Below are 27,458 nucleotides of genomic sequence, written 5' to 3' on the forward strand. Positions count from 1 at the left end.
CCGGGCATGGGACTGAAGTCGGGAGAGACACTGCCCACCCTAAGAGTCACACAGAGCTGTCGATATCACAGTATGCAGGACTTCCTGACCCACTCGTGTTCACAGTCTCCTAACTTAGGACCTAAGTAGGTGCTTAGGGAACTCAGCAACAGTGCAGGGACGCTGGGTAACCAAATGGGGAAAATCACCCCTGACCTCCATCCACACCACTGACCCACAGAAATCCAGGCGAGGTTACAGTCACAAATTTAAAAGGAAAACCAATTGGCTTCTTTTTAAAATAGCAGGCAATAGTGTCTTGGGCTACAGAAGGCACCGCCCACAGAGGATAACCCTGAACAGACACCATCGAGACAGAACACAGCTCATCAAGGAAAATGGGCAGGCTGCAAAATAGACATGTATGTGCACACATATACATGACACGTGCAAACGTAATAAGTAAAAATAATACCAGGACATCTGCCACGTTCAGAGCAGGGCACAGAGCAGGGGTGTCCTGGAGAAGGCCTAAGTATGGCTCAGGGCCAGAGCACATGCTTGACATCACGAGGCCCTGGCAGAGTTCTCCCCTGCACCACAGCCGTGTTCAGAGAGCACTGAGGTCTAAAGAGCAGCAACGGTCAGGGAAGGAACACGTGTTATCATCCCAACACTTCCATACCAGCTCTGCCAAGACTTACCCACAGGTAGTCCCCATCCACCCTGAGGGCAAACTTGAGGTTCCGCAGACGGATGAGCATAGGCGGGGTGCCGGAAAGGTCCCACAAGCAGCGCACAACTCCAGCAAGCTGGCCACAGAGCAGCTCCTGCTGGTCTAACAGGGTCTGTGGGAGAAGCACACAACGTTTTACCAGACCGGCCCTTTCATCCCAAACAATGAAGGTAAAGTTAGTTTGTAGAAGGAAGAAGCATCCATGCTTGAAAGTGATGTTTAACTGAGTGGCAGAAAAAGTGACAAATCAGAGAAAGATTTGACAGAGTAGGGTATGTCCAACCCTCATGAGAAAAGGGAGGGGAGAGAGGCTACTTAGGGGGAGAGACAGACAGTACAGGAGGAAGAGAGTACAGTACAGGAGTACAGTAGAGTTCAAGGAGAGCAGTATGGTGGAGTTGAGAGGGAGAATGGAGCAGTGCAGAGAGGGAGAAGGAGGCAGTTTTACCAGGAGAGTTTTACAGAAATAGATTGAAAAACAAGCTATGTTGGGAGAAGCCTCAAGATGGCAGAAGCAGCCTTCAGGTTAAAAAGCAATTGTATTCTAGCCTATGTCATAAAAAAAGCAATAGCCTTAGGTTAGAGCAAAGCAGTCATGCCTAAGCCTGCACCTACAGTTCTGCTTGAATTCAACAGAGAATAAATCCGGTTGTCAGGTCACTAAGCAACCCACCCTACTTTTCCCCCTGCTTGGCCAACATCCTGGTCATCGAGCCAGACCCATTCTTTTGTGGTTACCCAACCCCTCCCCACACTTTGCTTCTACCAGTAAATCTTCTGCCTGAGAAAAATTAAAAATTGTCAGCTTGATCAGACCTCTTGACTTGCTGTCTGTTCTTTGCGTCTCTTGTCCCCCATTCTCTCCTAGGTGGACCTCAGACCCTGGTCAACTGCCCTGCGAGTTGGGGCAAAGCTAGACATAGCTGAAGACAAAACAAGCCAGAGAATGAGGAGCCAGAAACTTAGAAAAGATTGGTAGAGTTAGTTTCAGGCCAAACAGAGCAATTCAGAGACTGAGAGAGAAGCCAGATTGAAATCAGTCAGCAGGAAGAGTTTGAGCCAGAACAGCTGAGGTGAAGCCAGCCAGAGCCCAGAAAGAGCTAGGAAGGGTGAGCTTACTCAGCAGCAAGTCCCAGAGGCTGCAAACAGTCTAGGCCTAGGTAAGACTGTACGGAGGCTGGAAGCTTCCAGGACTAGGCCCCGGTGAGCAAACAGAGGCAGTGAGCCTCAGAGACGACACTTACGTCAGGAAAATGAGTCACTTTTACATCTGTGTGCGCGCGTGTGTGTGTGTGTGTGTGTGTATGTGTGTGTGTGTGTGTATGCTGTTAAAGATAGTTTCATACTGTGCATCCCTGGCTGTCCTGGAACTCACATTATATATATATCAGGGATCCCTTTGAAGGTGATAGCAATCACGGGGCCCAGTTACTACATGCTTAAGGATCATAATAAACAATGACACCCAGGCTTGACAGTCTACCCCTGTAATCCTGCTACCACAAGAGAACCCAACATTCAAGGGCAGGGACCAGAGAGGTGGCTCATCCACTCAGAGCACTTGTTGCTCTTGCAGAGATCACTGGAGTTTGCTTCCCAGTACCTACATAATGGCTTATAACCATCTGTAACCATTCAATCCCAGGAGATGCCGTCATCTTCCGCCCTCTAGGGGCTCTAGGCACAGACACACATGCAGACAAAACACTCATGTGCACAGATGCAGACAAAACACTCATGTGCACAGATGCAGACAAAACACTCATGTGCACAAATGCAGACAAAGTACTCATGTGCACACATGCAGACAAAATATTCATGTGCACACATGCAGACAAAGTACTCATGTGCACACATGCAGACAAAACACTCATGTGCACACATGCAGACGAAATACTCATGTGCACACATGCAGACAAAATACTCATGTGCACACACGCAGACAAAGCACTCATGTGCACACATGCAGACAAAACACTCATGTGCACAGATGCAGACAAAACACTCATGTGCACACACGCAGACAAAACACTCATGTGCACACATGCAGACGAAACACTCATGTGCACAGATGCAGACAAAACACTCATGTGCACACACGCAGACAAAACACTCATGTGCACAGATGCAGACAAAACACTCATGTGCACACATGCAGACGAAACACTCATGTGCACACATGCAGACGAAACACTCATGTGCACAGATGCAGACGAAACACTCATGTGCACACATGCAGACAAAACACTCATGTGCACACATGCAGACGAAACACTCATGTGCACAGATGCAGACAAAACACTCATGTGCACACACGCAGACAAAACACTCATGTGCACACATGCAGACAAAACACTCATGTGCACACATGCAGATAAAACACTTACATGCATAAAATAATAGTAAAAAACAAGTCAAGAGCAGCCTGGGTCATAGGGCAAGATCCTATCTCCAACCCTTTCCCCACCACACAAGAAAAACAGCCATGAAGAGAGTGTGGTGGAAGGGGCTGGAGAGATGGCTCAATGGTTAAGAGCACTGACTGCTCTTACAGGTCCTGAGTTCAATTCCCAGCAACTACCTGGTGGTTCATAACCATCTGTAATGGGGATCCGATGCCCTTTTCTGGTGTGTCTGAAGACAGCGACAGTGTACCCACATACTTGAAATAAATAAATCTTAAAAAAAAAAAAAAAGAAGTATGTGGTGGAGCCCTGGTGACTGGAGTCAAGCTTTCATAATGGTGGCTGGGTGATGGGCTGCTAGAGACACAGGACAGGATGTTACAAGAAGTGCAACTGCCATCCCTGATGACATCCTGCCTGCCTCACGGAATGGAGCACGGGCCTCATCAGATATCTACAGCCTGCTACAAATGGAAAGTAAAAGGAAATCTGTGAGCAGATGTCACTGAATGTCCCCACAGGGAGGTGACCATCCCAACCAGAGTGTGGTGTTCTAACGGGGCAGTTCAGCGATCTGAGGAGACAAGAGAAGACAGGATGGCTGGTATGTGGGGAATGTTAGTAGAAGGGGACTCAGCACAGACTAACAAGCAGGCTATGGGCGTGGTCAGGGTCCTGGCTAGGGAGTGTGGGGGAGGAGATGCGTGGGAAGTGGAGTCAGGCAGGGTGGTGTCAAAGAACACCAGTGTGAGCCTGGCTGCAGCACCTGTCAGCAGTGCTGTCACTCAGGGTCACTCCATCACTGGTGGGTGAAATGATACACTGTCTAGAGCTTGTTTTAAACTTCTCTAGGAAAAAAAAAAAATAAGAGGGATCTCGGGGCTCACAGAATTTGCAGTGTTTTCAGCTGCCGACCCTAGGGTAGCATGTAAGAGTTTGTAATAGTCCCTACTTCTCTGTTTGAATAAAAGCTTCTTTTTTAAAAAAGAGATACATTTTAACATTTATTCATTTATTTACTTATTTATTTAATACACTAGAGGAAGACATCAGATCCCATGACAGATGACAGATGATTGTGAGCCACCATGTGGCTGCTGGGAATTGAACTCAGGACCTCCAGAAGAGCAGTCAGTGTTCTTAACCATTGAGCCATCTGAATAACCATCCAGACCTTGCTGAATAAAAGCTTCATAAAATTAGCTGATCAAAGCCTTAGAAGCAGGATGTAGGCAAAAAAAAAAAAAAACCTCCTCTGGCTACGAGAGCCAAAAGGAAGCCTAAGCTGCTTGGGAATTTAAGATCCAGACACTGTCTGGAGCCCAGCTGCCACGGAGGCTGAGAAATCTGTGAGAACCTGTCTCAAAACCTCAAAGAGAAGTAAATAAAAAGAGGGAGAGCTCTGGGGAGAGCACAGAGCATGCACCTAGCCCCGTTTCATCCCCAACACATCTTAAAAGAGACCACAAGCACGAGTCGCTGCTTACCTGGGAGGGATAGAAGTAGCAGATGCCGGCTCTGGTTGGGTCTCCTTCTCCCTGTACCTTGGAACCATCGTACAGGAAAAAGTAGTTCCACCTGGCAAGAGAACAGAAGGAAGCCATGGGTCCCCACCCTGCTAGTGACGATGATAAGCCTGTGACACTCTCTCCAGTTCCTGGCTGTGGGAGGGCTTGGTGCTCAGCGGTTGCCAGGAAGAGTCCAGCAGCCACAAGCAGATAACGCCACTGACAGTGCAGCACAGGCAGACCACAGATCCGCCTGTGCACAGCCGTCAGCCCATCTGCCTGCGGGAGAGGCAGCCGCTCCTGCAGGAACCAGATCACCCAGCCAGGACTGCTGTTTGAAATCGTCACTCCTGCCGGCACAAGCACACAGTCTGCCATGCTTTCCCCGTCTGTCTTTAGGTTCTGGTAACAAAGTGAACCCCTGGGCTTCTCCTGAGCATGCTGGTGGGAAGCAGCCCTTCTGAGGACCCGTGGACTCACTTAACAGATGTGTATGGAGGGTCTGCCATGGACCTGCTCATCCATAACAGGAAGACAGCAGCCTTTGAGAAGCCGACAGAAAAACACCACACTCCTCTCAGACTCTCCAACCTTACTGGCAGTTTAGTCTGCCTACTTTTCCAGATTCCCCAGTACAAAGGAATCTTTCTTCTGAGTTTCCAGAACCTTCTTTACTTTTCTAAAGACCTGGAAAGATCTCGTTCTGTAGCCCAGGCTGACCTCAAACTGCACAACTTCCTGCCTTTACCTCCCTCCCAAGTTCTAGGACTACAGCTCAGCCAGGACTGGCTCGGGAAGACTGTAGCTCTGAGGTAGTCATCACTTGGCTGTGCAAGGTGAACTATGCAGAGGCTGGGCTTCAGTTGAGCACACGGACCAGGCCAGAGTAGCCCACTTCACTTTCCTCATGACAGACACCTGTCCCAATATCATTCTCTAGGCCCCAAGGCTTAGGGTGCAACTGGCTACAGGTTACATGACGATCAAAGATCAAAGAATTTGTGAATTTTCAAAGCCTGCTGTGGACCACCATCTACCCTGGTCCCCTCCCACACTCTGAAATCACCCCCTCCTCTAGGTACAGGCTATCTCGGGCATCATTTGGAGTAGCTCCCCGTAATCGATTGCTAGGTCTGTTGAATCTAGTCAAGCCACCCACTTCACTGTCACCTCTCAGGAGCATTTGCTGAACCAGATTGTAAAAAAGGATCGAAGCTACAAAGGGTGCATGAGGGAACCAAGTTTCAGGCAGGCATTGCACAACAGCCTTCAGAGTCAGACTGGCCAAACCTCAACTTCAGCCCTCCTGCCTCTCCACAGACACAGACACAGACAGACACACCCAGGAGATCATGATTGGTTGCACCTTCCCTGTCATCTGCCTGCAATGCCTGAGGTGCAGCTGGCAAGGTATTCTGGGTTTTGCTTATTTTTGCTGTACTAGGAATTGAACCGAGGGCCTCTCGAGTTCTAGAGAAACACTCTACCACTGAGCTATATCCAGCCCAAAACTTGCAAGGTTCAAACACATACCCTCTGGAGAAAAATGGCTTCCACATCCTGCAAGCAGCTTCAGGCAGGCCTAGACACTTACCACGCTGCTGACTTTGTCTCTGGGGGAGTGGTGTTGGCCATTTACTCTCCAGATGGCTTCACCCTCTTCATCTCGTATTCCTGCTAGAAGCACTTCTCTGTCCCCAGCTGGTGTCCCCAGCCCAGTAATGCCAGGTATGGTCAAGCCAGGTGGTTTCTGCCTCTTGTTCACTCTTTAATCAATATGAAAATGCAACTTCCCTTCTGGGCAGGTTCACTTCCAAAAGTATCTTGCACCGCTGAGAAGTCCAGGAAGAAACAGGCTGGAGGTGGACAAGATTGACTCAACAGTCTGTGGTCTGCTTTCAGGAGCATCCATATGGCTATCTAGGCTGGGACCTGTTCCAACTCTCCTCAGGAATCTCCACCACAGGGAGAAGCATGCTGGATGGGCGGAGGCAGCTTCTGAGTTCCTTCAAAAGGTCCAAAGTTTCCAGTTCACACACACACACCAGTAACTCAGCCCTGAGTGAAAAACAAAGAATCAATTCTTTCAGAAACCCATGACCGTGCATGTGACCCACAAGGTTCAATAAATAGTTGATTTCAAAACAGCTTTCAAAGCTTATGTTTCAGAATCAAAAGGGATCAGGTAGCAGATACTTCAAAGGCCCTTCGTCTTCTCAGCAGAAAATATCGTCTGGTTTGCAGAAGGGAAACCATACAACAAGGGTAGAAGGTGGTGGGTGTAAGGAACCGCACAAATCAAATGGTCCCTAAATTAAGGAACTGGCACTCAGGCGCCTAATCAGAATGTGTGCCTTTCAGAGTACAAGAGAACTTTGACAGAGGGCCCTTCATTACAAACTCCCACCAGGGGAAGATAACTCAGTGTATCATGGATACTCTGACAGAAAGAACCTTGGCCTCACTTACTCTAATCCTTGGCTCCTCCAAGGGAACTGTCCGGAAACAGGTGGTTTGAGCCATTAAAATTACTATTCAGGAGGCTGAAATCTCCTGACAGACATATTCACCGTGTGGATAACAGTAGGGGGAAACACAAAAATGATTTAAAATGACAACTTTTCGGTCATTTTCATCTATAGTCCTAATCCCACTTTTCTGGTTAATTCCTCCAAGGACACGGTCTCCAAAGCTGGCCACAATTCTGCCATCTGTGGAAAGACAGTGCGTTAAAGTCTCTTAGGGAGGGAGTCAGGCATGGTAGCTCAGGCCTTTTAATCCCAGCAACGGGGAGGTTGAGACAGGCGGATTGTTGAGTTCAAGGCCAGCTATGGCTACAAAGCAGGACCCTGGGTACAAAGTAGGACCCCCTCTTAAAAGCAAATAAACTCTCTTAGAAAGAAGGAAATGGGGATTGGGGATTTAGCTCAGTGCTAGAGCGCTTGCCTAGCAAGCACAAGGCCCTAGGTTCGGTCCCCAGCTCTGAAAAAAAAAAAAAGAAAAAGAAAAAGAAAGAAGGAAATGCCCCCCTACACACACTTGCAAACCAGAAAAGGCCTAACCATCTGTCATTTCAGCACACACACACACACACACACACACACACACACACACACACACACACACACACACACACACACCTCGTTCTGCAGAGTACCAACGTCTGTGCAGGGACATCTCAGTTCCTGGAACCCACCCTTCCCATTCCCAGAGGTCTGGTCGGAGGACCTAGCAGCTAGTTCTCAATGGTCCCGATGAGGTCAGTGATCGTCTTATGGGGACCTGAAGAGGCCCTGGCAGCCTGAGGGGACAACAGGAGGGCAGTCCTGGTGCGCGCGGGGACGGAGGGAAGTCCCTCGGTGGTCAGGAGCCGGGACCCTGCAGCCCGATCGCCCGGGTCTCACGCCCTTACGCCCTCCGAGAGCCCGGGCTCCGTACGGGCCGCGGGACAGCACCCAATACCTGCGTCCTACAGCCCGGCAATCACGCGCGGACCCACCTCCCGCCTGTGGGGGCTTGGCGATGACGTACGGTGTGACGCGAGCCTGTGACGTCGGCGGCATGGCGGCCGCTCTGGCGCGCTGGTGACGTCAGTGACATGGCGGCGGTCGTGGCGGCTTACGAACCGTGGAGTGCAGTGGCCCGGCGGAGGAAGCGCGCGGCAGGGAGACGGCCGCGGCAGGGCGAGGAGCCCCAGGCAGAGCCGGAGGCGGACAGCGAGGCGGTGCTGCGCCGCCTGCTGGAGGCCGAGTGAGTGTGGCGCCGAGAGGCCACTTCAGCCAGGGTCTCCCCAACCGGGAAGTGGGTGTGCCAACACGCCTGGGAGGGCTGAGCTCCCCTCGGGTTGTACTGTAGCAAGCTCTTAGTAAAGCTGCCATTCCCGCCGCTGCGGTTATAGCAGATTGTCATTCTGTGCCCCTGTCTGCCGTCTTTGAAATGGAGATTTTAATATAGGGATGCTCAGAGGGTAATGTGGTAAAACACTCCCCGCCACCTGGTAAGCTCCAGGACCAGGGCGTACAGTTCGTGTTAGGCCCAGTGATGATTGTTTTCTTTAGTTCGTTGGTTTTGGTTTTATTCGTGGTGGGGGAGGAGGGTGTCACGGTGTGTGTGTGGAGCCCAGGGTTTTGGTTTTATTCGTGGTGGGGGAGGAGGGTGTCACGGTGTGTGTGTGGAGCCCAGAGGACCACTCCATTCACTGCATAGGTTAGGATCAATCAAACTCAGATATCAGGCTGATCCTTTTACCCTATAAACCATCTTTCCAGCTCTGGATATGGAGGCGGAATCTGGTACTATAACGTAGGCTAGTCCAAAAGGCTTAGAACTGGAGGAGATCCTGCCTTTGTCTCTCCTAGTGCTAGGATTACAGGTGTGGGCCACACACCACATTGGTTATTATCAACAATGTAAATCGAGGTTGCAGCAAACATAGATGGCAACGTTTGCATCAAAGTTTTACTGAGCAGCAACTGTGTGCACGCTTTTGCAGCCTACGTATTTCACAGCCCCCATTGGGATCCTGGGCACACCAAGAGACATGCAAAGATTATTCTCAGGCCCAGGCCTTGGTGACTTAAAACCCCATGCTTCCACCTCTCCATTATTCTGGACTCTCCTATCTCCCCATAGCTTGGTCTGTACCTTCTTACAGGGCTCATAGACGGTGCCTACCATGCAGAGGCTATGCCATGTTCTTGCCTTTTCTAGTTGTGGTCTTGCAGGGCAAAGTTACGAATGTTGGAAACATTTCAGATGGGTCAGAAAGGCTGTGATGAGGTAGACAAGTGAGACCCAAAAAGCAGTGGTGACCCAGGAGTTATCTGAACATAAAGGTGCAGCTGAGGGGACAGATAGAAGCAGCCAGTGCCTTAAAGTCTCCAGTTACTACAGAATCTCCCAGAGTGCCCTGCTTCTCCCAGCACCCTTCCTGGGGTGCGGTCATCACTCCAGAGCATAGAGAATCTGGTCCAGGACTACTTAGAATATACAAAGGACCTCAATGTATTAGGTGCTCCTTTCCCTTGAAGAATGTAGGTTCCTGGAGGCAGTTCCTCTCCTCTGTGTCCTAAAACATTGCCTCTGGCATATTTAAATTCAACGTTGATTGTTTTGCTCTAGGCTGTGGAAACCAGTGACTTGAATAAAGAGCTAACCAGACCCTTAGACTTTCCCTTTGACCTTCCCTTTAGAGTTATTGTAGTGGGAAAGCTGTATATTGAGTTCCTGCTGAGTAGCTTTTTCATTCTCCCTGCTACTCCCCAGTCTTGCGAGGACACCCCCATCAGAAAGACTAAGTCTGAGGACTTCCTAGTATTTATTGAACTGCATCTGTGCCAGGCCAAAGAGAAAGAACAGACCCAGACCATCCCTGGGCAACCAGAGCCTCTTGATGGAGAACCTTTTTAAAAAGGACCCAGCAGTCTACATCCAGGCCTTGGGAATGCCATTCGGTAAGGGCTGGCTCTGCATTGGAGGGTCCTCCATCCCCCATGCATCTGGCTCAAGGTCAGGGCTAAGAGAACGGAGATGAGCTGGCCATATCTTCTCAACAGGGAGGACCTGCGGATCTCTGATTTCTGCAGTTCAGCTCTGGGTGAGTAGGGGTGAGTAGGGGAGGTGTAGGGGTGGAAGGAGGTGCCTGCCTGAAGGTGGGAAAAGGACACTCTCCATCCAAGGACATTTTGCTTCACAGTCTTGCTTGTGGTGGGTTCTGATGCTGACTTCCTCAGAGCTGTGTCTTCAGCACTGTCTACTACAGTGGAGGTGGTGGTGTATATATCCTGCAGTGTAGCTGTGAGAATTAAGTAAGGTGGGAAACGCTTGGCTCTCATACATAAGGCAGTAGGTGCTATTGGTCATCAGGATGGCTAGATTGTTTACGGATCCCACTTTTTCCTTTTCAGTGTAGACCTTCCCCCTTGCAGATGTGTTCTCAATATAGTATGTTCAGCATGGTCCTTAGGGATGGACAGACGGTGTCTACACTGAACCACAGGGATGGACAGACTATGTTTACACTGAATCACAGAGATGGACAGGCCGTGTTTACACTGTATTACAGGCTCCTGTTTTAATCACTCAGATGAGCCTCACCTGTAGGCTGCAGTCCCCAGAGTTGAGATTGGTAAATGAAAGGCAGCATCGAGCTACCATCCAAAAAGGTTCTAAGGGTTCTCTTCCCAGCAAGGATTTACCGTCTCTGGATCAGCCTTTCCTCACAAAGAACCTCTACAAAGATGACTTTGCCACGTTGGTGAACAAAAACAGCTTGCTTAGTGTTGAGACAAACAGCTTCTTTTGTTTAGGATAACCTAGAAGGAAGGCCAGGAGGTGATGTGGGCAGTGGTTTGAACCTAGCCTTTCAGTTGTCTTTATAGAGGTCATCAGCATTCAAGAGCACAAACAGGGGTTGGGGATTTAGCTCAGTGGTAGAGCGCTTGCCTAGCAAGCGCAAGGCCCTGGGTTCGGTTCCCAGCTCCGGAAAAAAAAAAAAAAAAAAAAAAAAAAAGAGCACAAACATCTCTTTAGATACATGGCTTTAGAGGAGAACCTTTTAACACAGTCTCAGGTTCAGGGATGTAGAGTTCAAGGTCCCTCCTCTAGTGGTCCGGACGCAGATCTCAGAAAGCTTCATTCCAGGTGTGGAGGGGTGTTGGGCTTCTTTCACAGTCCTGGCTCCAAGGGATCAGAGTATGCGACATGACCACATTTGGGGGAATGACCTTTCAGAAACCATCACTGAGTGTCTTAGGAAGCAGCTGGAGCAACTGCAGTCCCTAACGGAAGCTCTTGGAAGACTGCACCTTGGCTCATCACCTGGTGGGTCGGGGGAGCCCTTGGCCTTGAGCACCTCGAATGTGAAGTGTGTATGCTACGGTCTTGGGACCTTTGCCTCCTGCCCCACTGCTCGGATCCAGCTTGCTTTTTTGCTTCTCTTTCTGGAGAAGTGCCAGGTAAGCTTTGCCTCCTCTCCCACCCCTAACAATAGTGTTTGTGTGCGTGGAACTAAAATACCCCTTTTCCTTTCAGATCCCCAGAAGTCACTGCTGGGTCTATGACCCTCTATTCAGTCAGACTGAGGTTTCCGTTCTCACCTCCCTGGGTGTGACAGTCCTCAGTGAGAATGAGGTAGGTGCTTTCCTCTCCAGACCAACCATCTCTGCTAGTGGTCAGCCTTTCTGTGACTCGGTGCCCCACTGGCCCTGGCATGCTAGCCTTCCTAGAGCCCAGTAGTCACTCCCAGTTCAGACTGTTAAACCACGAGAACTTGAATCAGCAGCATGAACTCATGTGTAGGATTTGCAAATCCCTCCAGTCCAGAGCCTGGAGAGATGGCTCAGCTGTTTTAAAACAGAAACAAACACATGGGTAGAACCTTGTGGGTCCTATCTGGGTTCTGTATGAGTTCTGGGAATCACTCAGGTTGGACTGGCCTGGTTAGGTGATAAACACTTTACCCACCTCCCCTTTTTTAGGGTCTCTATGGCCCAGGATGGTCTTAGCCTCATGATCCAGCTGCTCAGACCAGCTTTGAGTGCTGGCTCTATGCAGGGAAAAGCAAATAGGTGGGGCCAGAGGTCACCTGTGCACTAAAAGCCCTCAGAGGGCTGTGTCCAAGACCACAGGCAGCTCCTGTGGAGGCAGCCATAGGACACCAGCATGGGCTGATGCCTGACAGAAGCTGCAGGGAGAATCTCACACAGAGGCAGCATGGCCAGACAGCCATTAGGTGACCGAGCCCCCACTGTGGTGAGGATGCGGTGATGCAGGGAGCCTGGAAGATCTGGAATGTAGGACGTGGGGACAGTCATCACATGGAATACCTTCCTTTGGTCAGCATGGGTTCCTTCTGGACACAAGTCCTTGAGTCCCATACAGACATCCAGCCTGCTCACCCTTGCCAATGCAGCCATGCCACAGCAGAGCTGGGATCTGCACTCAGCTCCTTAACACATGTCCTGCTGACTCCACAGGAAGGCAAGCACAGTGTCCAGAGCCAGCCCACTGTCTTCTACATGCCACACTGTGGGACAGCTCTATACAACAACCTGCTGTGGAGCAACTGGTCTGCAGATGCCCTGTCCAGGGTGGTCATCATCGGGAACAGTTTCCAAGGCCTCGAGGAAAGGTGAGCGTCAGGAATGCCAGCCCCACCTTCCCCATGAGGAACCGAGTTAAAGGTTTAAGGCAGATGTCAAACCCTGGGTCCAGCTTAAGGCACTGAAGGAATCTGCAAATGTCCCTCTTCTGAGGGCAGCATGTTTGGGCAGCCATGCTCTAAGTGTGCGGACCACTCCTGATCTGCTTCCCAGTGCCTGCCTGTGCTGCCCTCCTGCACATCCCTCAACCCTTCTGAAGTCATCCTGTTTTTTACCTGTTGTTAGTTGAGAAAGAAAACATGTACTTCCTAATTGTATATGTGTTTTTTATTTGTAGGTTGTTGGCGAGGATTCTTCAGGAAAATTACTCATACATTGCAAAGGTGTCTGACAGAATAGCTGGGCTGGGGTAGGGGTGCAAAGCCACACTGTCCATCCACAACCAGCTGGTCCCTCTCCTAATCTGTGCCCTTCACCATCGGGGTGAGCCCAGCATTCCCACTACCCGTGGAACTGAAAAGTGCTCAAATACAAATCCCCATTTCTTATTTCTCAAAAGGACAGTGGGGTAGCCAGGTGAACAAAGAGTGGGCCATGCCTAATGCCTGTGTCTGGCCCTTTCCACTCAGATTCTGAAAGGCCTGGAGGAGTTCCCACTGCCTCAAACTCCCCAGTACACTGACACCTTCAATGACACATCTGTCCACTGGTTCCCTCTTCTGAAGCTGGAGGGCTTATCTGAGGACCTGTGGGCATCCCGGGAAGAGCCTGACTACCAGAACTGTGAGGACCTGGAGATCATCAGGAAACCCACAGCCACTCAGCTGGAGTAGCAGGACCATTCTCTCCATCTGGGCTAGGGGCCACAGTGCACACCACACCAGCTCTTTGCTAGGCCAGGACTACAGCCCAACACTGAGGGGACACTGAGTCACATCCTGCCCTGGTGCCATGGTCTCCCAAATAGAGACGTTATTTACCAGCTTGGTTCACAGTGCTGTTTATTCGCCTGTCTGTCGTGGCCCATGTCTACTTGGCCATGTCGATGAGGCTCTGCAGGGAGGTGGGCACCCACGTCTTCTCGCCCTGCACAAACACCACACCCCGGTCAATATAGATGACAATGCGGCCAAAGGTGTAGAGCTGCTTGCCCTCGTGCCGCTTGCCAATGACAGGCATGAACACGATGTTGTGCTCCTCCGCCTTGGTCTCAATGAGGTCCTTAAAGTTCATGGGCACAGAGCTGGCAGCCACACCAATGCCCCTCTGTGCCATGTTCTCAGCCTCCCGGCGCTCCTGCATGGCCTCATACTGGAAGTCCTTCCTGCGCTCCGTGTGGGTGAGGTAGGCAATGTTCTCCCTCGCACCTGGCTGCATGTAGGCACCTGAGAGAAGGGAGAACAGTGAGGAGAGGTGACCCCGGGTACGCAGAGCCAACCCCAGAGCATCATGATGACATGGTGTATGACTTGCTGCTTAAGGACCTGGGCAAGAACATGATTTACTGCATGCTTGGGAGAGTCAGTATCACAAAATTGGTCCAGGAGCTGCGTAGCTAATATCAGATATCAGAAGTGATCCTCTCAGTATCAGATGAGATGTGGACCCTAAAGTCACAATTTATGAGGTCACCTTGTTGTCTAGCATGGCCTACAATTGTTATTCTATCCCTTGCTACAGAGGCCTCTCTGAAGAACGGAAAATTGGGATCATTGGTTAGGAGTATGTATTATGTTTGCAGAGTTTGATTCCCACACCCACTTCAGATGGTCCACAACTCTCTAACTCCAGGTCCGTGGGTTCTGATACCCCCTTCTGTCCATCCCTGGCACTGCACTTGTGTACAACAGGATCATCCACCAGGCACATACACAAACATAATTAAAAACTTTAAATGGAAAAAACATTTGGGGAGCTAGACTATGGTGACTGAAGGAGCACAGTGTGACCCAAACGCAAACTTGTGAGAAGTACAGGAGAAGCAGTGCTGGAAACATGGGCTGGGCTGGTTGAGGTGAGATAGGGACAGGTACAGAAGATAGCAGTTCCCTTCCAGGCCACCACCCTGAAGCCTCGGAACCCTCCATAAACTCTGGGCCTCACTGAGAACTGAAATAGCGGTGCTGTGCATCAAGCTAAGAGGCAACGCCCTTTGCTTCTGCTGTGACCACCTTCAGTCTACTTACAGCGCAGCGCTGTGACTTGCATGGCCCTTGACAGTGAACAAGGACCCAGGTGCTGTGGACATGAGCTTAGCTCTCATAGGCTGTGAGGAAGGCACTAATACTGTCTCAAGGGCACAGAGCGTCCCACAGAAGGAAGCAACTGTCACCATGTGTTTTCTGCACAACAGTGTGGGAAGGCTGCCTGGAGCCAGATTCAGTCCTGTCAGCCTATGACAGGACAAAATGGTGGGGCCTCGTAAGTAACTAGGTCCACTGGACACTAGACAGAGTAAACTCACTTAGGGTGGCCTCCCAAAGGACCAAATAAAAATAAAAATGTCACGTTTAGGAAACAGTCCCAGGACACCCCCAGTAGGAACCCTACTGTGGTGGTTTGAATATGGCTGGCACTATCACGAAGTGTGGCGTTGTTGGAGGAAGTGTGTCACTGGACGAGGGGGCTTTGAGAGCTTCCTCCTAACTGCCTGAGAGTCAGCTCCTCCCTCACCATGCCTGCATGGACACTGCCATGCTCCCACCTTGATAAAGGCCTGAACCTCTGAACCTTGTCCTTATAAGAGTTGCCTTGGCCCTGATGTCTGTCACAGCAATGAAACCCTAACTGAGACACCTGCTCACCGACATTGGAGGACACAGCCCTGTTCATGATGTCGAGCGCTTCGTTGAACTTGTCCTTGACAGAAGGGTGTGCCAGCACCTGGTCTGAGAACATGGACTTCCAGCCCAGGTACCACTTGGTGATCTCCTCGTAATTGGGGCTGTTACTGAGCCAGGAGCACAGCACCTGCCAAAGAACAAAGGATACTGAGTGGTGACCTCACATGGACCAGTGAGAGCGAGTGTCCCCAGGAGCGATTGCTGCATTCAGTGTTGCTCCTTCCAGCAGCCCACACTACAGAGCATGGGGAGCTGCAGTGTCTAACAGTTCCAGTAGAATCTGGAACCAGACTGTGGCCTCTGTGCTACACACTTGATCTCCACATCCCTGACAGGTTCTCTGAGGAGCTGAGACGAGGCGCTTCGCAACTCCACCCCATGTCCCTCCTGTGCCACAGTGCTCACCTGAAGCCACTTGGGGAAGAAGTGCTTCTCCAGCAATCCCACCAAGCTGGAGACGGAGATCATGCCCTCCCAGTCCATCACCCAGTAAAAGGCGTCCATGTGCTGCTGGTGGGGGTTGATGACGAGCTCACCCAGGCACATGCCTGCAAGAGAGATGGCAAAGCAGACTCTCTAGTCTCCTGTCTGCTCTGTCATTCTACCCACAGTGAATTCCGAAGATTCACAAGCACTTAAAAGGCCAGGGCAGGGGCTGGAGAGATAGCTCAGCAGTTAAGAGCACTGACTGCTCTTCCAGAGGTCCTCAGTTCAATTCCCAGCAACCATATGGTGGCTCACAGCCATCTGAATTGGAATCGGATGCCCTCTTCTGGTACGTCTGAAGACGGCTACAGTGTACTCACACTAAATAAATCTTAAAAAAAATAAAAATAAAAACAGACCATTGGCTTTCTGGTTCTGACATCCAAATCAGTCAGGAAACCACAAAGCACAGAGAGCCCAGAGCCATCACTGCAGACCTTGGCCAAGCTGTAAAGGAACAGCAGGAAGGCCCTGGTTCCACTCCCATCTATCTCTGCTCTAAGTAGTATACCTTCTGGTAGACACTGAGTAAGCTGCACTCGGCCTCCAAGTCCCTGTGTCCTTACCCAGCTTGGGCACGATGTTCCTGAGCATGAAGGCCTCCCAGGACCCAGGGGTGAGGACCTCTTTCCAGGGCTGCAGGATGAGCTTGGCTGAGGCGTCGCTGGGGTGCCATTTCTGCAGTGCACTAGACAGCTTGCTGCGGACAGGGGAGTAGAGCGGCTCCAGGCGGGCCTGCATGAGTGGCAGCCACGGGTGGATCCACGAGTGGATCGGGACGGTGTCTGTCAGGGGGTTCCAGTTGTCCACCTGCAGGATGAGTGGAATGAGCAATGCAGCCCATGGGCAGTTAATGACACTGCAGTGCTGTCCTTAGGGAAAGGCCTGTGTGTCCTGACAAAGGGCCACATTCCTCAGTGTGTGTGGGGAGGGCAAGACCCACCATGGAGGTAAATAGTAGGCATTCTGTACTCTAGGTCCCTCCATAAGAAAACCAAACATTCAGGCCACCAACTCAAGCCTCAGCATAGCTCAAGGTTCAATAAAGACACTGAGAAAGGCAACTCCCACTTGAGGGAGGTAGGGGAGGGGTACTATGGAGAAGACTATGATTAACACTGCAGGCCACCAGCCATGCCGACACCCTTCAACCTCAGGACTCTTGTGCACAGCTAAGAGACGCAGTCAGAGCCCCACCCTACCTCCTTCTGCAGCTTAGGGAAGATGAGCTGGTCCAGGATATTGTCCAGGATCCACACAGGGATGATGTGTGCCCAGCTGTCCAGGAAGTCCACCATGGGCTCACAGTTCCTGGGCTGCCACTGGGCGACAACATTCCGAACAAAAGGCATCCAGACCTCCCACATGAGCCTGCGAGAAAGAGGCAAGGCAGCTGGTCAGCCACACTCAAAGTGTACCAGCCCACAGACCACCGCAGGAAACCTCAGGCCAGTCCCCACAGGGGTCCCTGTGATGTCTTAGCTCTCAGCCTTGGGCTCCTCAGTGATGCCAACACTGGCAGGGTTGCTACAGGCTCATGTGGCTGACAGTGTCAGCACAGGGTCATCAGCTGCTTTCCCATAAGAGCCTCAGTTCACAGCACCTCTCACACCTGGGGTCACAGCCTGAATGTCCCCTCCTGAGACACCTGTCCTCTCCACGCCTGCCGCATTCTTAGTTCTTACTAGTGCCCTGCACTGCCTTTTCCAGACTGGGTCAAAGGTGCGCATGGTCAGGGTGAGCCCAGCTCCTGGACACTCAGGACTCTCAATAGACACATGGTGAGCACATCTCCAACGCCCCCAGACCAGAGCAGTGCTGGGGTGGAGCAGAGTCAACAGGGCCAGAATGGCTGTCACCCAGCCTTTAGCACAATTCCTGCTCCTTGGAGAAGCAAGGGAACACAGTGGGGTGGGGCCTGGTACCTGTGGAAGGCGTCTGAGGACAGGTCCTGGCTGCTGTGAGACAGCAACTGGTCGTTCTCCAGGAGGCTCTTCCACTTGGAGATGATCTGGGTGCCGTAGTTGCTGTCCTGCAGAACACCAGCATCATCAGCCTTCCCAGCTCGGCAGCCATGCCCCAGCCCAAGAGCAGGCTGCACCCTAGCTCACCTCAAGGGGGTGCCAATCCTTGAAGTAGTCCTTCACAAGCGGGTAGACGATGGCCACAGCGAGGTCTGCGCGGTCCGCCAGGCGGTATTCCTCGTAGTACTTGTCCTGCAGTGTCTCAAAGATGCGGGCACACTCATCCAGCGTGAGCGGGTCAGTGCCATGGGGCTGCATGCGGCGCTCACATTCCTCCACCAGGGCCAGCACCTTGCTGAGATTGGAGATGACGCGCTCCTCGTGAGCGAGCACCTCGGCTGTCTTCTCGAGCTCGTGCGACAGGCTGACCACCATGTCCCGCTCGTACTGCAGCTGCCGGTCGCTCTGGATGATCTCCTGCTCCGTGCGCTCAATGAGCAGCTGCAGGTTGTGCTCCAGCTCAGGCAGTGCGAAGCCCGGCACCTTGGCTTCCTTGCCAGCTGTGGGAGGCAGCTGCGTGAGCAACGGCACCCCTTCATCGGGCACACTGTGCTTGTGGCTGATTTGGCTGTAGCTGTAGTACACCTTCTGCTCCCGGCCTGTCATGTCGATCACCTATGAGAGAGACAGGTCACCACCCCTTAGCACCATTGATCAGGGGAGATACAACACAGAACAAGTGTCAAGAGCTCTGCAAACGGACAGAGCTGTCAGACCCACACCACCTCACACTAACGGGTGACAGGCAGCTGCTAACACTGCTGTCTAGCTACTCAGAAAGTGGTAACACCCCCAAGTATCCATCATAGAGATGGTGGCCTTCCCCAAGATCCAGCTACCCCAAAATCTCACTTCATGCACAACTATGATAGGCCTGATACCTGTGGGCAAGGCAGAACCACACATCAGAAGTCTTCAAAGGTGAGAGAGGTCTCACTCCTGACCCATCAGCAGGCCGTCCCTACCTGCTTACTGCACTCCCAGAAGCCCTCTCCTCCAACTCAAACAGTGCAAAATTTACCTACAAAGGAATCTAGGCCAAACCCAAAGGAAGCTGCAGGCTGCACACAGGCTCCAGGGTTGGGAGCTATGCTTATGACAGTCAGCACAGGGAGGTGTCAGGCATGGAAGCTAGGGCCTGGCACATGGCATGCTCAGATTCAAAGTACTTACGTTAAAAGTGTTACTGAATTCACTAGACATGAGCACGTGTACTTGTGCACACATTCATACACACTGACATACACACACACACACGCACACACGCTCACATACACAGACACATACAGATACAGCGTCACCCCACCCCCACCCTAATAACCTACTTATCAGACAAAGGTTTCAGAGGATGGTCAGGGGGACCGATGTGAGACCCTCCTACCTTGACCTGAGACAGCTCCTTCTGAGGTGCTGTGAGCTTCTTGCTGACCCTGCCTTTGGCTTTCAGCTCCTCCACAGTCTTGTAAGAATACTTTGGCTTCTTCTTGCTCCCGCTGGGGTCTTTTCTCCACTGGCTCAGCTCCTTCTGAAACTCCTGAGGCAGAGGGATGCAGTCAATGACAACAGGAGGGGCCTGTTCCATAGTAGCCAGGGCCAAGGCTTTTAGCATGCCTGTAGCCAACATCCGTATATAACACAGTGGGATGCCAAAGGCAGGGGCCCCAAGGGAAGGGAGAGGCTCTGCTGGTCGTCCACTGACTCTTAAAGAACTTAGAAATAGCATTGAGGATTAGAAAACGCTGGCCCCAGCCAGTAGAGCTCCATAAGAATGGTGAGCAGAGGGTAGCAAGTGAGAACGCGCCTGCCCTACAGGCCAGATCCATGGCTGACATCTTATTCTCACAGCGACTTAACATGCCATTTCTTTTCTTTCAAGTATCTGGAGTTGCAGCTGTCCAGGAATCATGGCACCTGCTCTCCCAGCCATCTCTGAGCTGACAGAGCCTACCATGCAGTCAGAGTGCATGCACCTGAGTGCCTCCGCCCCACCCCACCCCCATCACTGTCTCACAGCTGCCCACCTCACTCACACCTAAGCCCAAGACACCGTGATGGCATCAGGTGAGCAATGATCCCCAGCAGGGCCTGCCACATAAGTGGGTGTGGGGACATGCAGAGGCCATCAGCATGTGCAGGCCACACGCAGCAGCTGCGTGAAAATAGCCCAGGCCAGGTGCCGCCCACATAGCAGGCCCCCTCATTACCTCTTCTGCCTCCTCTTCGGAGTCGGCCACAGGGAAGTCCTGCAGAGACTGAGTGGTCCTCTCCGAGCCGTAGGCCCCCACAGCTCCTTTGCCTTTCCTCTGCTTGGCTTCAATGGGGTTAATGATACCTGAACACGGGCAGGAGAAAGACAAAAGACTTTTCAGATCCCGGCCATCTATGTGAGGATACCGGGAAGAGCTCTCCCTGCTCCTCACCAACAACACACCAACTCAGGTACCTTCTCTGTGCTCAAGACAGTGCCACACACGCCTGGGACTCAACGACTGAGGCACTTCTGAGGATTCAGCCCTATTGTACTGACCAACACAGGCACCAGAAACCTGCTGAGGACAGCTGTGGGCTGGTAAGGGCTCACAGTGCTCACAGCTAACTTGTGTAATACGGCTAAGCCCTGGAAATAAACAGGAACAGCATCTTCACGAGGACTGCTGCCCTCTCCAGGTTCTCCTTCCACTTCCTCACTCAGTGTTGCTGAGACCTCAGGGATGCTCTGCCATGCTCTCCCCAGCACTGTGTCAGCACTATCTGAGACAAACGTAGGGGCCTTGTGGTGGGAACTACAGAAGACACTTCTGACTGGGACCCAGTTCATGCTAAAAGGGGCTAAGTTCTTGCTCCTGGTGGCTCTGAGCCAAGGTGGTGAGCTGTGTGTGCAAGGGCTGTTTCTCAGTGGGGCTTGTCAGGGAGACAACATGGGTTCTAGGCAGTGAGCAGCACGGGTGCATCTTCAGCCAGTGAAGGTTGCCATGCTGTTCCACGCTGTGCCACGCTGTGCCACACTGTGCCACGATGTGTACACTGGCCTGCCTGACACTGAGTTGCAGACTAAGGAGAAAACCCACAAAGCAAGGATTGCAGAGCTGGCCGCTCACACACATGACCGCAGCAGGGCAAGTGGCTGAGGACGCTTAGAAGAGCATACTCTGCTGCAAAGGCAGCTGTGAAGCAGCCAAACTCCCATCAGGAAAATCTATGGAGCTGTAGGTAAGACTGCCAGATTTTAAAATGTTAGCAGGTGCTTCTGTAGAGGCACAGACCAAGCTAAAACAGATATATTTTAGGGCTGTAGACCCTAGCCCTTCCCTTCTGACTTAACCAAGTACTCTACTGAAACTGGGTTTTGAGAAAGTCGAGCAGCTCGGGAGTGCGAGTGGCCCATGCTGCCAAGCCCGGCTGCGGCGTTAACAGCTACTTCTGTTCAGTTTTGAGCTTAAGCTTCCTTCCCTGGACATCACCCATACTTGATGAGCTTCCTACAAGGAAGAGGTATAGATAATAAGGCGAGCCTCCCATGCCTCCCCTCCACCACACTCACCCTGGGCGTTCTTCCCCAGGCCCCGCCCAGGGACATAGCCCATCTTCTGCAGCAGCTTCTGCCCGATCCCTTTCGTGTGTCTCTCCCAGCTGCCAAAGTCCATGAACGACTTGGTTCCTCCAGCAAAGCCTTTCTGGCTGGGCTTAAAATTGCCACCCTGCAAAGAAGGCGAGATGATTCTGGGTGAGAGAGAAAAACAGACAATTGGAGGGAGCTCAAGCCTAAAGCCACATTGCTTATGAAAAGCAGCATTTGGATCAAAACCGCATTAGTGACATGGAGGAGGAAAGAAACTGCAGGACCCAAGGGGCAGCACACACACAGGTGCTCACTGGGCTTCTCCCTGTGGAGGAAGCCACTGCACTGGTGACCTCCAAGGGGTGCGACTTGGGAGACCATCCTGCAGAACCTACCGTTTTTAACTTCTTTGGTCCTAAGTCCTTGGGAAAGTCTTCCTGTTTCACAGGCTTCTCTTCGGCATCAGAGTCCTCCGAGTCAGCCTCCTCAGCTGCCCCTTTCTTGAGCCCCGCACTGATGAAGTTGACGGGTGCAGAATAGTCTCGGGCCCTACAGACACACACAAAGCCTCCAAGTCGTAAAGAACGCTTCTGCAGCACCCTGTCCTAGAAGCTGCTCAGAAGAGAATTCCTTAGAGAGAGAGGCCCTCATGAGATCCACTTTAGAGCAGGAATATGTGGATTTAACACCAAAAGGGACTCAAACCTGCTCTCCAATCAGCTGACATTTAACATTTTAAAAACATTTAGCTGTGTGTGGTTGAGTGCATGACCGTATGGGTCCCCTGTGAGCCGAAGCAGATTGCCCGAAGATGGAATCAGAGGCAGTGTGAGCTGCCTGCCGTGGTACTGGCTGGGAGCCACACTCAGGTCTGCTGGAACAGTGCTCAATCTTCATTGCTACTGAGTCCTCTTCCAGCCCACATTTAACGCTCATGTGGTCTGTTCAACTCAAACCTGTAGCTGAAGACTTGCCACTGTCAGTAGTTGATTATGAGTTCAAATTGGGATGCAATGATCGCACTTCCCTTTGACACTTTCAAAAATGGCGCTATTGCTGCGTGCGGACAATCTGTAGAGTGGCTCATCCCTTTCACCCTTCATGTAGAACCTGGTGATGGAACGCAGCTAACCAGGCTTGCACTGCAGACATCTCTACCTCTAAGCCATCACACTGGGCCCCCTTTCACAACTGAAAAGACTGTCTGAGCTCCGTGCTTGCTTTAGAGTGGTTCAGTTCTTATCTAGCGTGCATGTAAAACACACACGGCATTTGTTTTAGATACTATTTCAAGTGTAAAACTCAAACAGAACAACCCAGATAGATAAAAATCCTAAGTAAAATTAATCAAAAAATCCTAAGTAAAATTAAACAAAATATTCTGAGTGAGGTCAGCTGGGAGTCACATGCTGTTTTCTTGCCTTGAGAGACAGCATCTTACTATGTAGCCCAGGCCGTACTACCACACGTCCCCTGTGGATGACGCCTTTTCTGCCTTCATTTGGGCCAACAGTCTTCTCCAGAGTGACCTTCCCTGACCCCCCCTGTTTTCTAGTGTTCCTTGGCACAGCATGGTCCCACAGCTGCCATGCCTGTGGTGGACCAGCACGTCTCTGTCCATATCCTGCTCCTGTCATGCAGTAATTGCTAAGGAGGAGGTTGCCATCCCATGTCAACAGCACAGAGCAGGATGCTGTAGCATCTGGACAGGAGCAGGGCAGGAAACCCTTCTGGGGTGTCCTCCTGACCCTCCAGACCAAGGGCATGCAGCCCAGCACACAGTACCGTTTGCCTCCGAAGCTGGGCCTCTCCTCGTCCGAGTCACGCTCAGCCCACACCCCATAGGTGGCCTCCTCCTTGGTCTGCCAATGACGCTGCCGGTTGGGGTTGAACTCATTCTGGAGATCCCAGTCAGTGATCTCAAAGTTCTCACGCTCATCATCGTCATCATCAAGGTGGCCTTCCCCATCCCGGTACAAGTGGGACAGAGACATGGCCAGTCACTACAAGGAGAGGGGACAAGAACAGCACTGTGAGAACCCAGGGCCAGCAGAAGATCCTCCGGAGTCAAAAAGCTATGGGCCTCATAATACAACTTGGTAAAGCAGCCATTAAACACAGGACAAAATGACCAGCTCTGCAACAAGTGAGACGAGTCAGACCTGGTCATCACAGGGGTCTAAGGAACAATGCCTTTTCAGAGTCAAACATAGTGCATGCATGGGGTGGGGCCACAGACAGACAGCAGACACGCCACAGAAAGGAAGCAATAGCTCCATGTGCTATTACCTCAGAAACCAAGTTGGTCCTTTTCCTTCTCCAGGGAAGATGTACCTAGCTGATTTGCAGTTCCAGGGAAACTTTAGAGCATTTTCTGAAATACTGTCTCACAAAACTGAAGGTTTCCTTCCCAAACCTGAATGGCTTCTGAGGGACTGGAACGAGGTGGTCTTTCTGGACGACACTTCACAGTCACGCCTAGAGGGTGTAGAGTAAACAAAGTGTTCTACCCAGGTTATCTACTTAGCTGCATTCATTCAGTTCCAGAAGTAGCTTGCAAGCACTAAGACAACCCTTTAGAAAGACAAAGGCAGTCCATCTCAGTAATTTCAAAGCCAACCTGGTCTCAAAACAGACAAAACAACAAAAGCTGAACTCCCTGCAGGTGCTCAAGAAACAGCACCCTCACCAGGCAGGATGATGAACATCTTTGATTCTAGCAGTAGGGAGGCAGAGACAGGTGGATCTGAGTACAAAGCCAGTCTGGTCTACAAAGCAAGTTCCAGGACAGCCAGGGCTGGCTGTTACACAGAGAAATTCTGTCTCGAAAAAACAGTAAACAAGGTGGGGGGAGGGGAGAAAAAGAAAAAAGTAAGAAAAAAGCATCTTCTACTTCCGTCCCGTGGTCAGGTGGTTCCAGGATCACCGTCATTACCAGTCAGGGCTGAGAAGTGAACCCTTCAAAATGACTGTGAAAATCAGGAACACTCAACACCACCGCCTGAGTTTAAATCACGCTTCTATGAACACCTCTGTGTGTGGGTATCACATACAAAGGCCCCGACACTGCACAGCAATGTCCTCACTATGTGACACCATGGTGTTCAGATGCACCAGTAATTGACAGCGGAGAAAGCGCTCCGTTGTTATAAACATCTCCCTACTCCTCACTATGCACCGGTTCATCACAACAGGTCTCAACCTCAGCTACGAGTTGAGTGCAAAGTTCTCAAAGGAGCAGGAAGCCCTGGGCTCATGGGATTACCACCTCCCCAGCACAGGGGATAGTAAAATCCCTTGGCTACCGGAGGTCCTCGCGTTGTAATCGGCGAGAGTCTCCTACTCAGCTTACCCGCGTTCGGGGCTGGTTATTTAGTGTCAGCGTCAGGACGCTCCCAGGTCCCGTCCCGCGGCGGGCCCGGCTGGAGACCTGGGCGCAGGGAGAGCATGGGACCGCCGCCATAGAGCATCAGCCCGCCCTCCCGGCCATCCCGCCACCCCGCCGCCCGCTCACCTCACTCAGCACCCGTGAGCCACACAACTTCGGTCCACCTTCCCAGAGCCTGCGAGGGACCCGCTAGCCGAAACCCGGATGTGACCTGCTGGCGCACAGGAAGTGCGTCACTCACTGGCGGAAATGGCGCGCTGTTGCCCCGGCAGCGACTTAACGCTAAGGGGGCGTGTCTGAGTACTGGAAGGCCTCGCTCTGCTTCCGGTTCCCATCGGAACTGAGGCCGAGTGGATGTCTGGTCCCTCTGCAAGCACTGGGGTCTTGGTTTGTCAAAGGCGGAGAAGGTGTTATCCCAAGGAAGCCACCGCCGGATAGAACCGCCGTGCCCATAGTGCCAGAACCAGCATCACGGGGACCCTGAGTGATTAAAATGTCCTTAGGACCCCATGTCGCGAGAAGGAAAGGCCCAGCCCCAGAGGAAGAGCTTGGCTGCCGGAGGTCCTCGCGTTGTAATCGGCGAGCGTGCTTCCTGGCTTTTGCTTTTTCTTTTCTGTAACTCTGTAAACAGGAAAGGCAGAGGAACCGAAGAACTTATCTCTAGGCAGCTGTGCACAGCCTGTAATAAATTTGTTTTTTCTTTGTCAATCCCTGGCCCTATTTTCTTCTGAAATACCTGATTCTTGGGTTGTCTCTGTTAGGATAAGCCAGTGTGGGCCTGGAACAGTTTAAGGAATGAGTTTCCGAAGGAGTGCCCGGGCGTTCTCGCCAGGAAGCAGTTTTCCTCGCTGCTGTAGTTATTTCTCTGGTGCTGAGAAAGAAAGGAGTTGGGCTGTTTTGTTGGTTTGGTTTGGTTTTGGTTTTTGGTTTTTTCAAGACAGGGTTTCTTTGTGTCCCTGGCTGTCTTGGAACTCACTCTGTAGATCAGGCTGGCCTCGAACTCTCCTGAGTTCTGGGATTAAAGGCATGAACCACCACTGGCCCACAGGACGGGGGCATAGTTCATCTTACACTCTACACATCTTACAAATCTACACATAGTCTGATGCCATCTCTGGTTCTGAAACACGCTCGTTTTCTCTAGTACACTAAAAGGCTGTGTCTTGGTGGGTTTTGTTGTTGGTTGGATTTTTGTTTTTCCCCATCAGCTTGATACACACTAGAGTTATATAGGAAAAGGACCCTCAGTGCTTCCATCATCCGGATGGTCTACAGGCAAGACTGTGGGGTTGTTTGCTTGATGAATGATTGGTGTGGGATGGCCCGGCCCATTGTGGGTGGCACCACCCCTGCTCAAGTGGTCCTGGGTGCTGTAAGAGCGGGGAACAAGCCAAGAAGCAGTATTCCTCTGTGGCTTTCTGCTTCAGTTCTTTTTTAAATGTCTGCCTTGCACTGAATTCTGTAAAGCAAATACATTCTTTCCTTCCCAAATTGCTGTGGTCTTTACAGCAATAAAACCTAACTAAAACATTCAGGAAGATATGTTAGTGAGGCTCTTGGGAAGTCCATCAGAGCCAATGTGATACTGTGGCATCAGGGTCCCTTTTTGGGGCTTATGATCCCATGAATGGAAGCATCTAAGAACTGATACAAATGAGGTGTGTTGGGGGGATCAGGGGGTCCGGGGAGGGGAGCAGGCAAGCTGTAACTCACAACTGCTCAGAGGAGAATGGAGAAGGGAAAAGGTGTGGTGGTGTGAGAGGGCCAGCCTGGAGGTCAGCCATGAGCAGGGAGGGGCCCTTCAGTGAATGAGCAAGGATTCCCAGTACAGGGAAATTCAAAGCATACTTGTGTTGGTGTTGGGAAAGAATATTCCTGCGTGTGAACAAAGTGAAAGTAAGCCAGCAAGGCAGTGACCCCAAGGTAGCAGGCAAGCACACCCAAGCTACAAGGGTACTTCAGTTCCATTCTGACGCAGGCGCTGTCAGTGACTCACCCCCTTGGTGGGAGCTCAACGTCAATCTGATGTGACTGACACTTTGTGGTCCCCACAAAGAGGAAGCTTATGATGGGCAAGTCTCAAAAATGTCTGGTATTTTGGGGCTTGACATATACTACCAGAGTGTCACAAGATGGGGGGAGGGGCTGTGAAATACTGGACTTTAGGTAAGCTTTGGTGAAATGAAACAAAAAAAGAAACAAAACAAAACAAAACAAAAAACCCTTCTCGAGCTTAAGCTGTGACCAGAATCCAAATGGAAAAGACAGGAAAGGAAAAGAAATCGGGTGAGACACATCTTTAATCCCAGCACTGGGGAAGGCAGAGATGGTTGGACCTCAGTAACACCTGGCCTAGAATTCCAGGACATCCAGGGCTAAAAACTGGGACCTTTGGGGGTGGAGGGTGGTGGTGGAGAGAGAAGAAAAC

At 51.4% G+C, this 27,458-nt stretch overlaps 3 protein-coding genes across 4 annotated transcripts in view; 1 reads left to right on the forward strand and 2 right to left on the reverse strand.

The window, feature by feature from the left end:
- Hps4 (HPS4 biogenesis of lysosomal organelles complex 3 subunit 2) overlaps positions 1-8,271 on the reverse strand; it is a 30,281-nt gene extending 22,010 nt beyond the window's left edge. Inside the window, exons 1-4 of the mRNA XM_032886284.1 lie at positions 8,091-8,271; positions 6,223-6,686; positions 4,608-4,698; positions 684-827 (exon numbers count right to left, since the gene is read on the reverse strand). Of these exons, the coding sequence (XP_032742175.1) occupies positions 684-827; positions 4,608-4,698; positions 6,223-6,263 (276 nt within the window). The 5' untranslated portion in view covers positions 6,264-6,686; positions 8,091-8,271. The remainder of the gene's footprint in view (positions 1-683; positions 828-4,607; positions 4,699-6,222; positions 6,687-8,090) is intronic.
- Positions 8,187-13,712, forward strand: Srrd (SRR1 domain containing). 2 transcript variants are annotated; one of them, XM_032886282.1, is made up of 7 exons: positions 8,187-8,378; positions 10,184-10,224; positions 11,361-11,584; positions 11,661-11,759; positions 12,605-12,759; positions 13,068-13,113; positions 13,360-13,712. In XM_032886282.1, exons 1-7 carry the CDS (start codon positions 8,227-8,229, stop codon positions 13,561-13,563), a joined length of 921 nt encoding a protein of 306 aa, XP_032742173.1. In that variant the 5' UTR covers positions 8,187-8,226; the 3' UTR covers positions 13,564-13,712. The 2 variants fall into 2 exon arrangements, with proteins under 2 accessions (XP_032742173.1, XP_032742174.1); XM_032886283.1 differs by lacking the exon at positions 13,360-13,712 and having other exon boundaries at positions 8,218-8,378; positions 13,068-13,259.
- On the reverse strand, positions 13,036-25,246 carry Tfip11 (tuftelin interacting protein 11). Its single transcript, XM_032886281.1, has 14 exons — positions 25,157-25,246; positions 23,932-24,120; positions 23,428-23,645; positions 22,038-22,191; positions 21,625-21,781; positions 20,288-20,415; positions 19,465-19,617; positions 18,171-18,698; positions 17,985-18,091; positions 17,262-17,430; positions 16,626-16,869; positions 15,979-16,121; positions 15,535-15,700; positions 13,036-14,115 (listed from the first exon to the last, which is right to left on the reverse strand). The coding sequence occupies exons 3-14, from the start codon at positions 23,634-23,636 to the stop codon at positions 13,760-13,762; spliced, it is 2,514 nt and encodes an 837-aa protein (XP_032742172.1). The 5' UTR covers positions 23,637-23,645; positions 23,932-24,120; positions 25,157-25,246; the 3' UTR covers positions 13,036-13,759.
- Between the last annotated feature and the right edge of the window lie 2,212 nt (positions 25,247-27,458).

This window comes from Rattus rattus, chromosome 16 (assembly GCF_011064425.1).
Source record: "Rattus rattus isolate New Zealand chromosome 16, Rrattus_CSIRO_v1, whole genome shotgun sequence".
NCBI lineage: Eukaryota > Metazoa > Chordata > Mammalia > Rodentia > Muridae > Rattus > Rattus rattus.

What these genes read in the sequence shown, in the direction of transcription:
- Srrd (XM_032886282.1), top strand. Translation starts at nt 8,227, where the DNA reads ATGGCGGCGGTCGTGGCGGCTTACGAACCGTGGAGTGCAGTGGCCCGG. An exon ending in TCTTTCTGGAGAAGTGCCAG is followed by an intron (nt 11,585 to 11,660) that starts GTAAGCTTTGCC and finishes TTTTCCTTTCAG; the next exon opens with ATCCCCAGAAGTCACTGCTG. An exon ending in ATTACTCATACATTGCAAAG is followed by an intron (nt 13,114 to 13,359) that starts GTGTCTGACAGA and finishes CTTTCCACTCAG; the next exon opens with ATTCTGAAAGGCCTGGAGGA.
- Tfip11 (XM_032886281.1), bottom strand. Translation starts at nt 23,636, where the DNA reads ATGTCTCTGTCCCACTTGTACCGGGATGGGGAAGGCCACCTTGATGAT. An exon ending in CCCAGCTTCGGAGGCAAACG is followed by an intron (nt 22,192 to 23,427) that starts GTACTGTGTGCT and finishes GTGTGTCTGTAG; the next exon opens with GGCCCGAGACTATTCTGCAC. An exon ending in AGGATTGGCACCCCCTTGAG is followed by an intron (nt 18,092 to 18,170) that starts GTGAGCTAGGGT and finishes GGTGTTCTGCAG; the next exon opens with GACAGCAACTACGGCACCCA.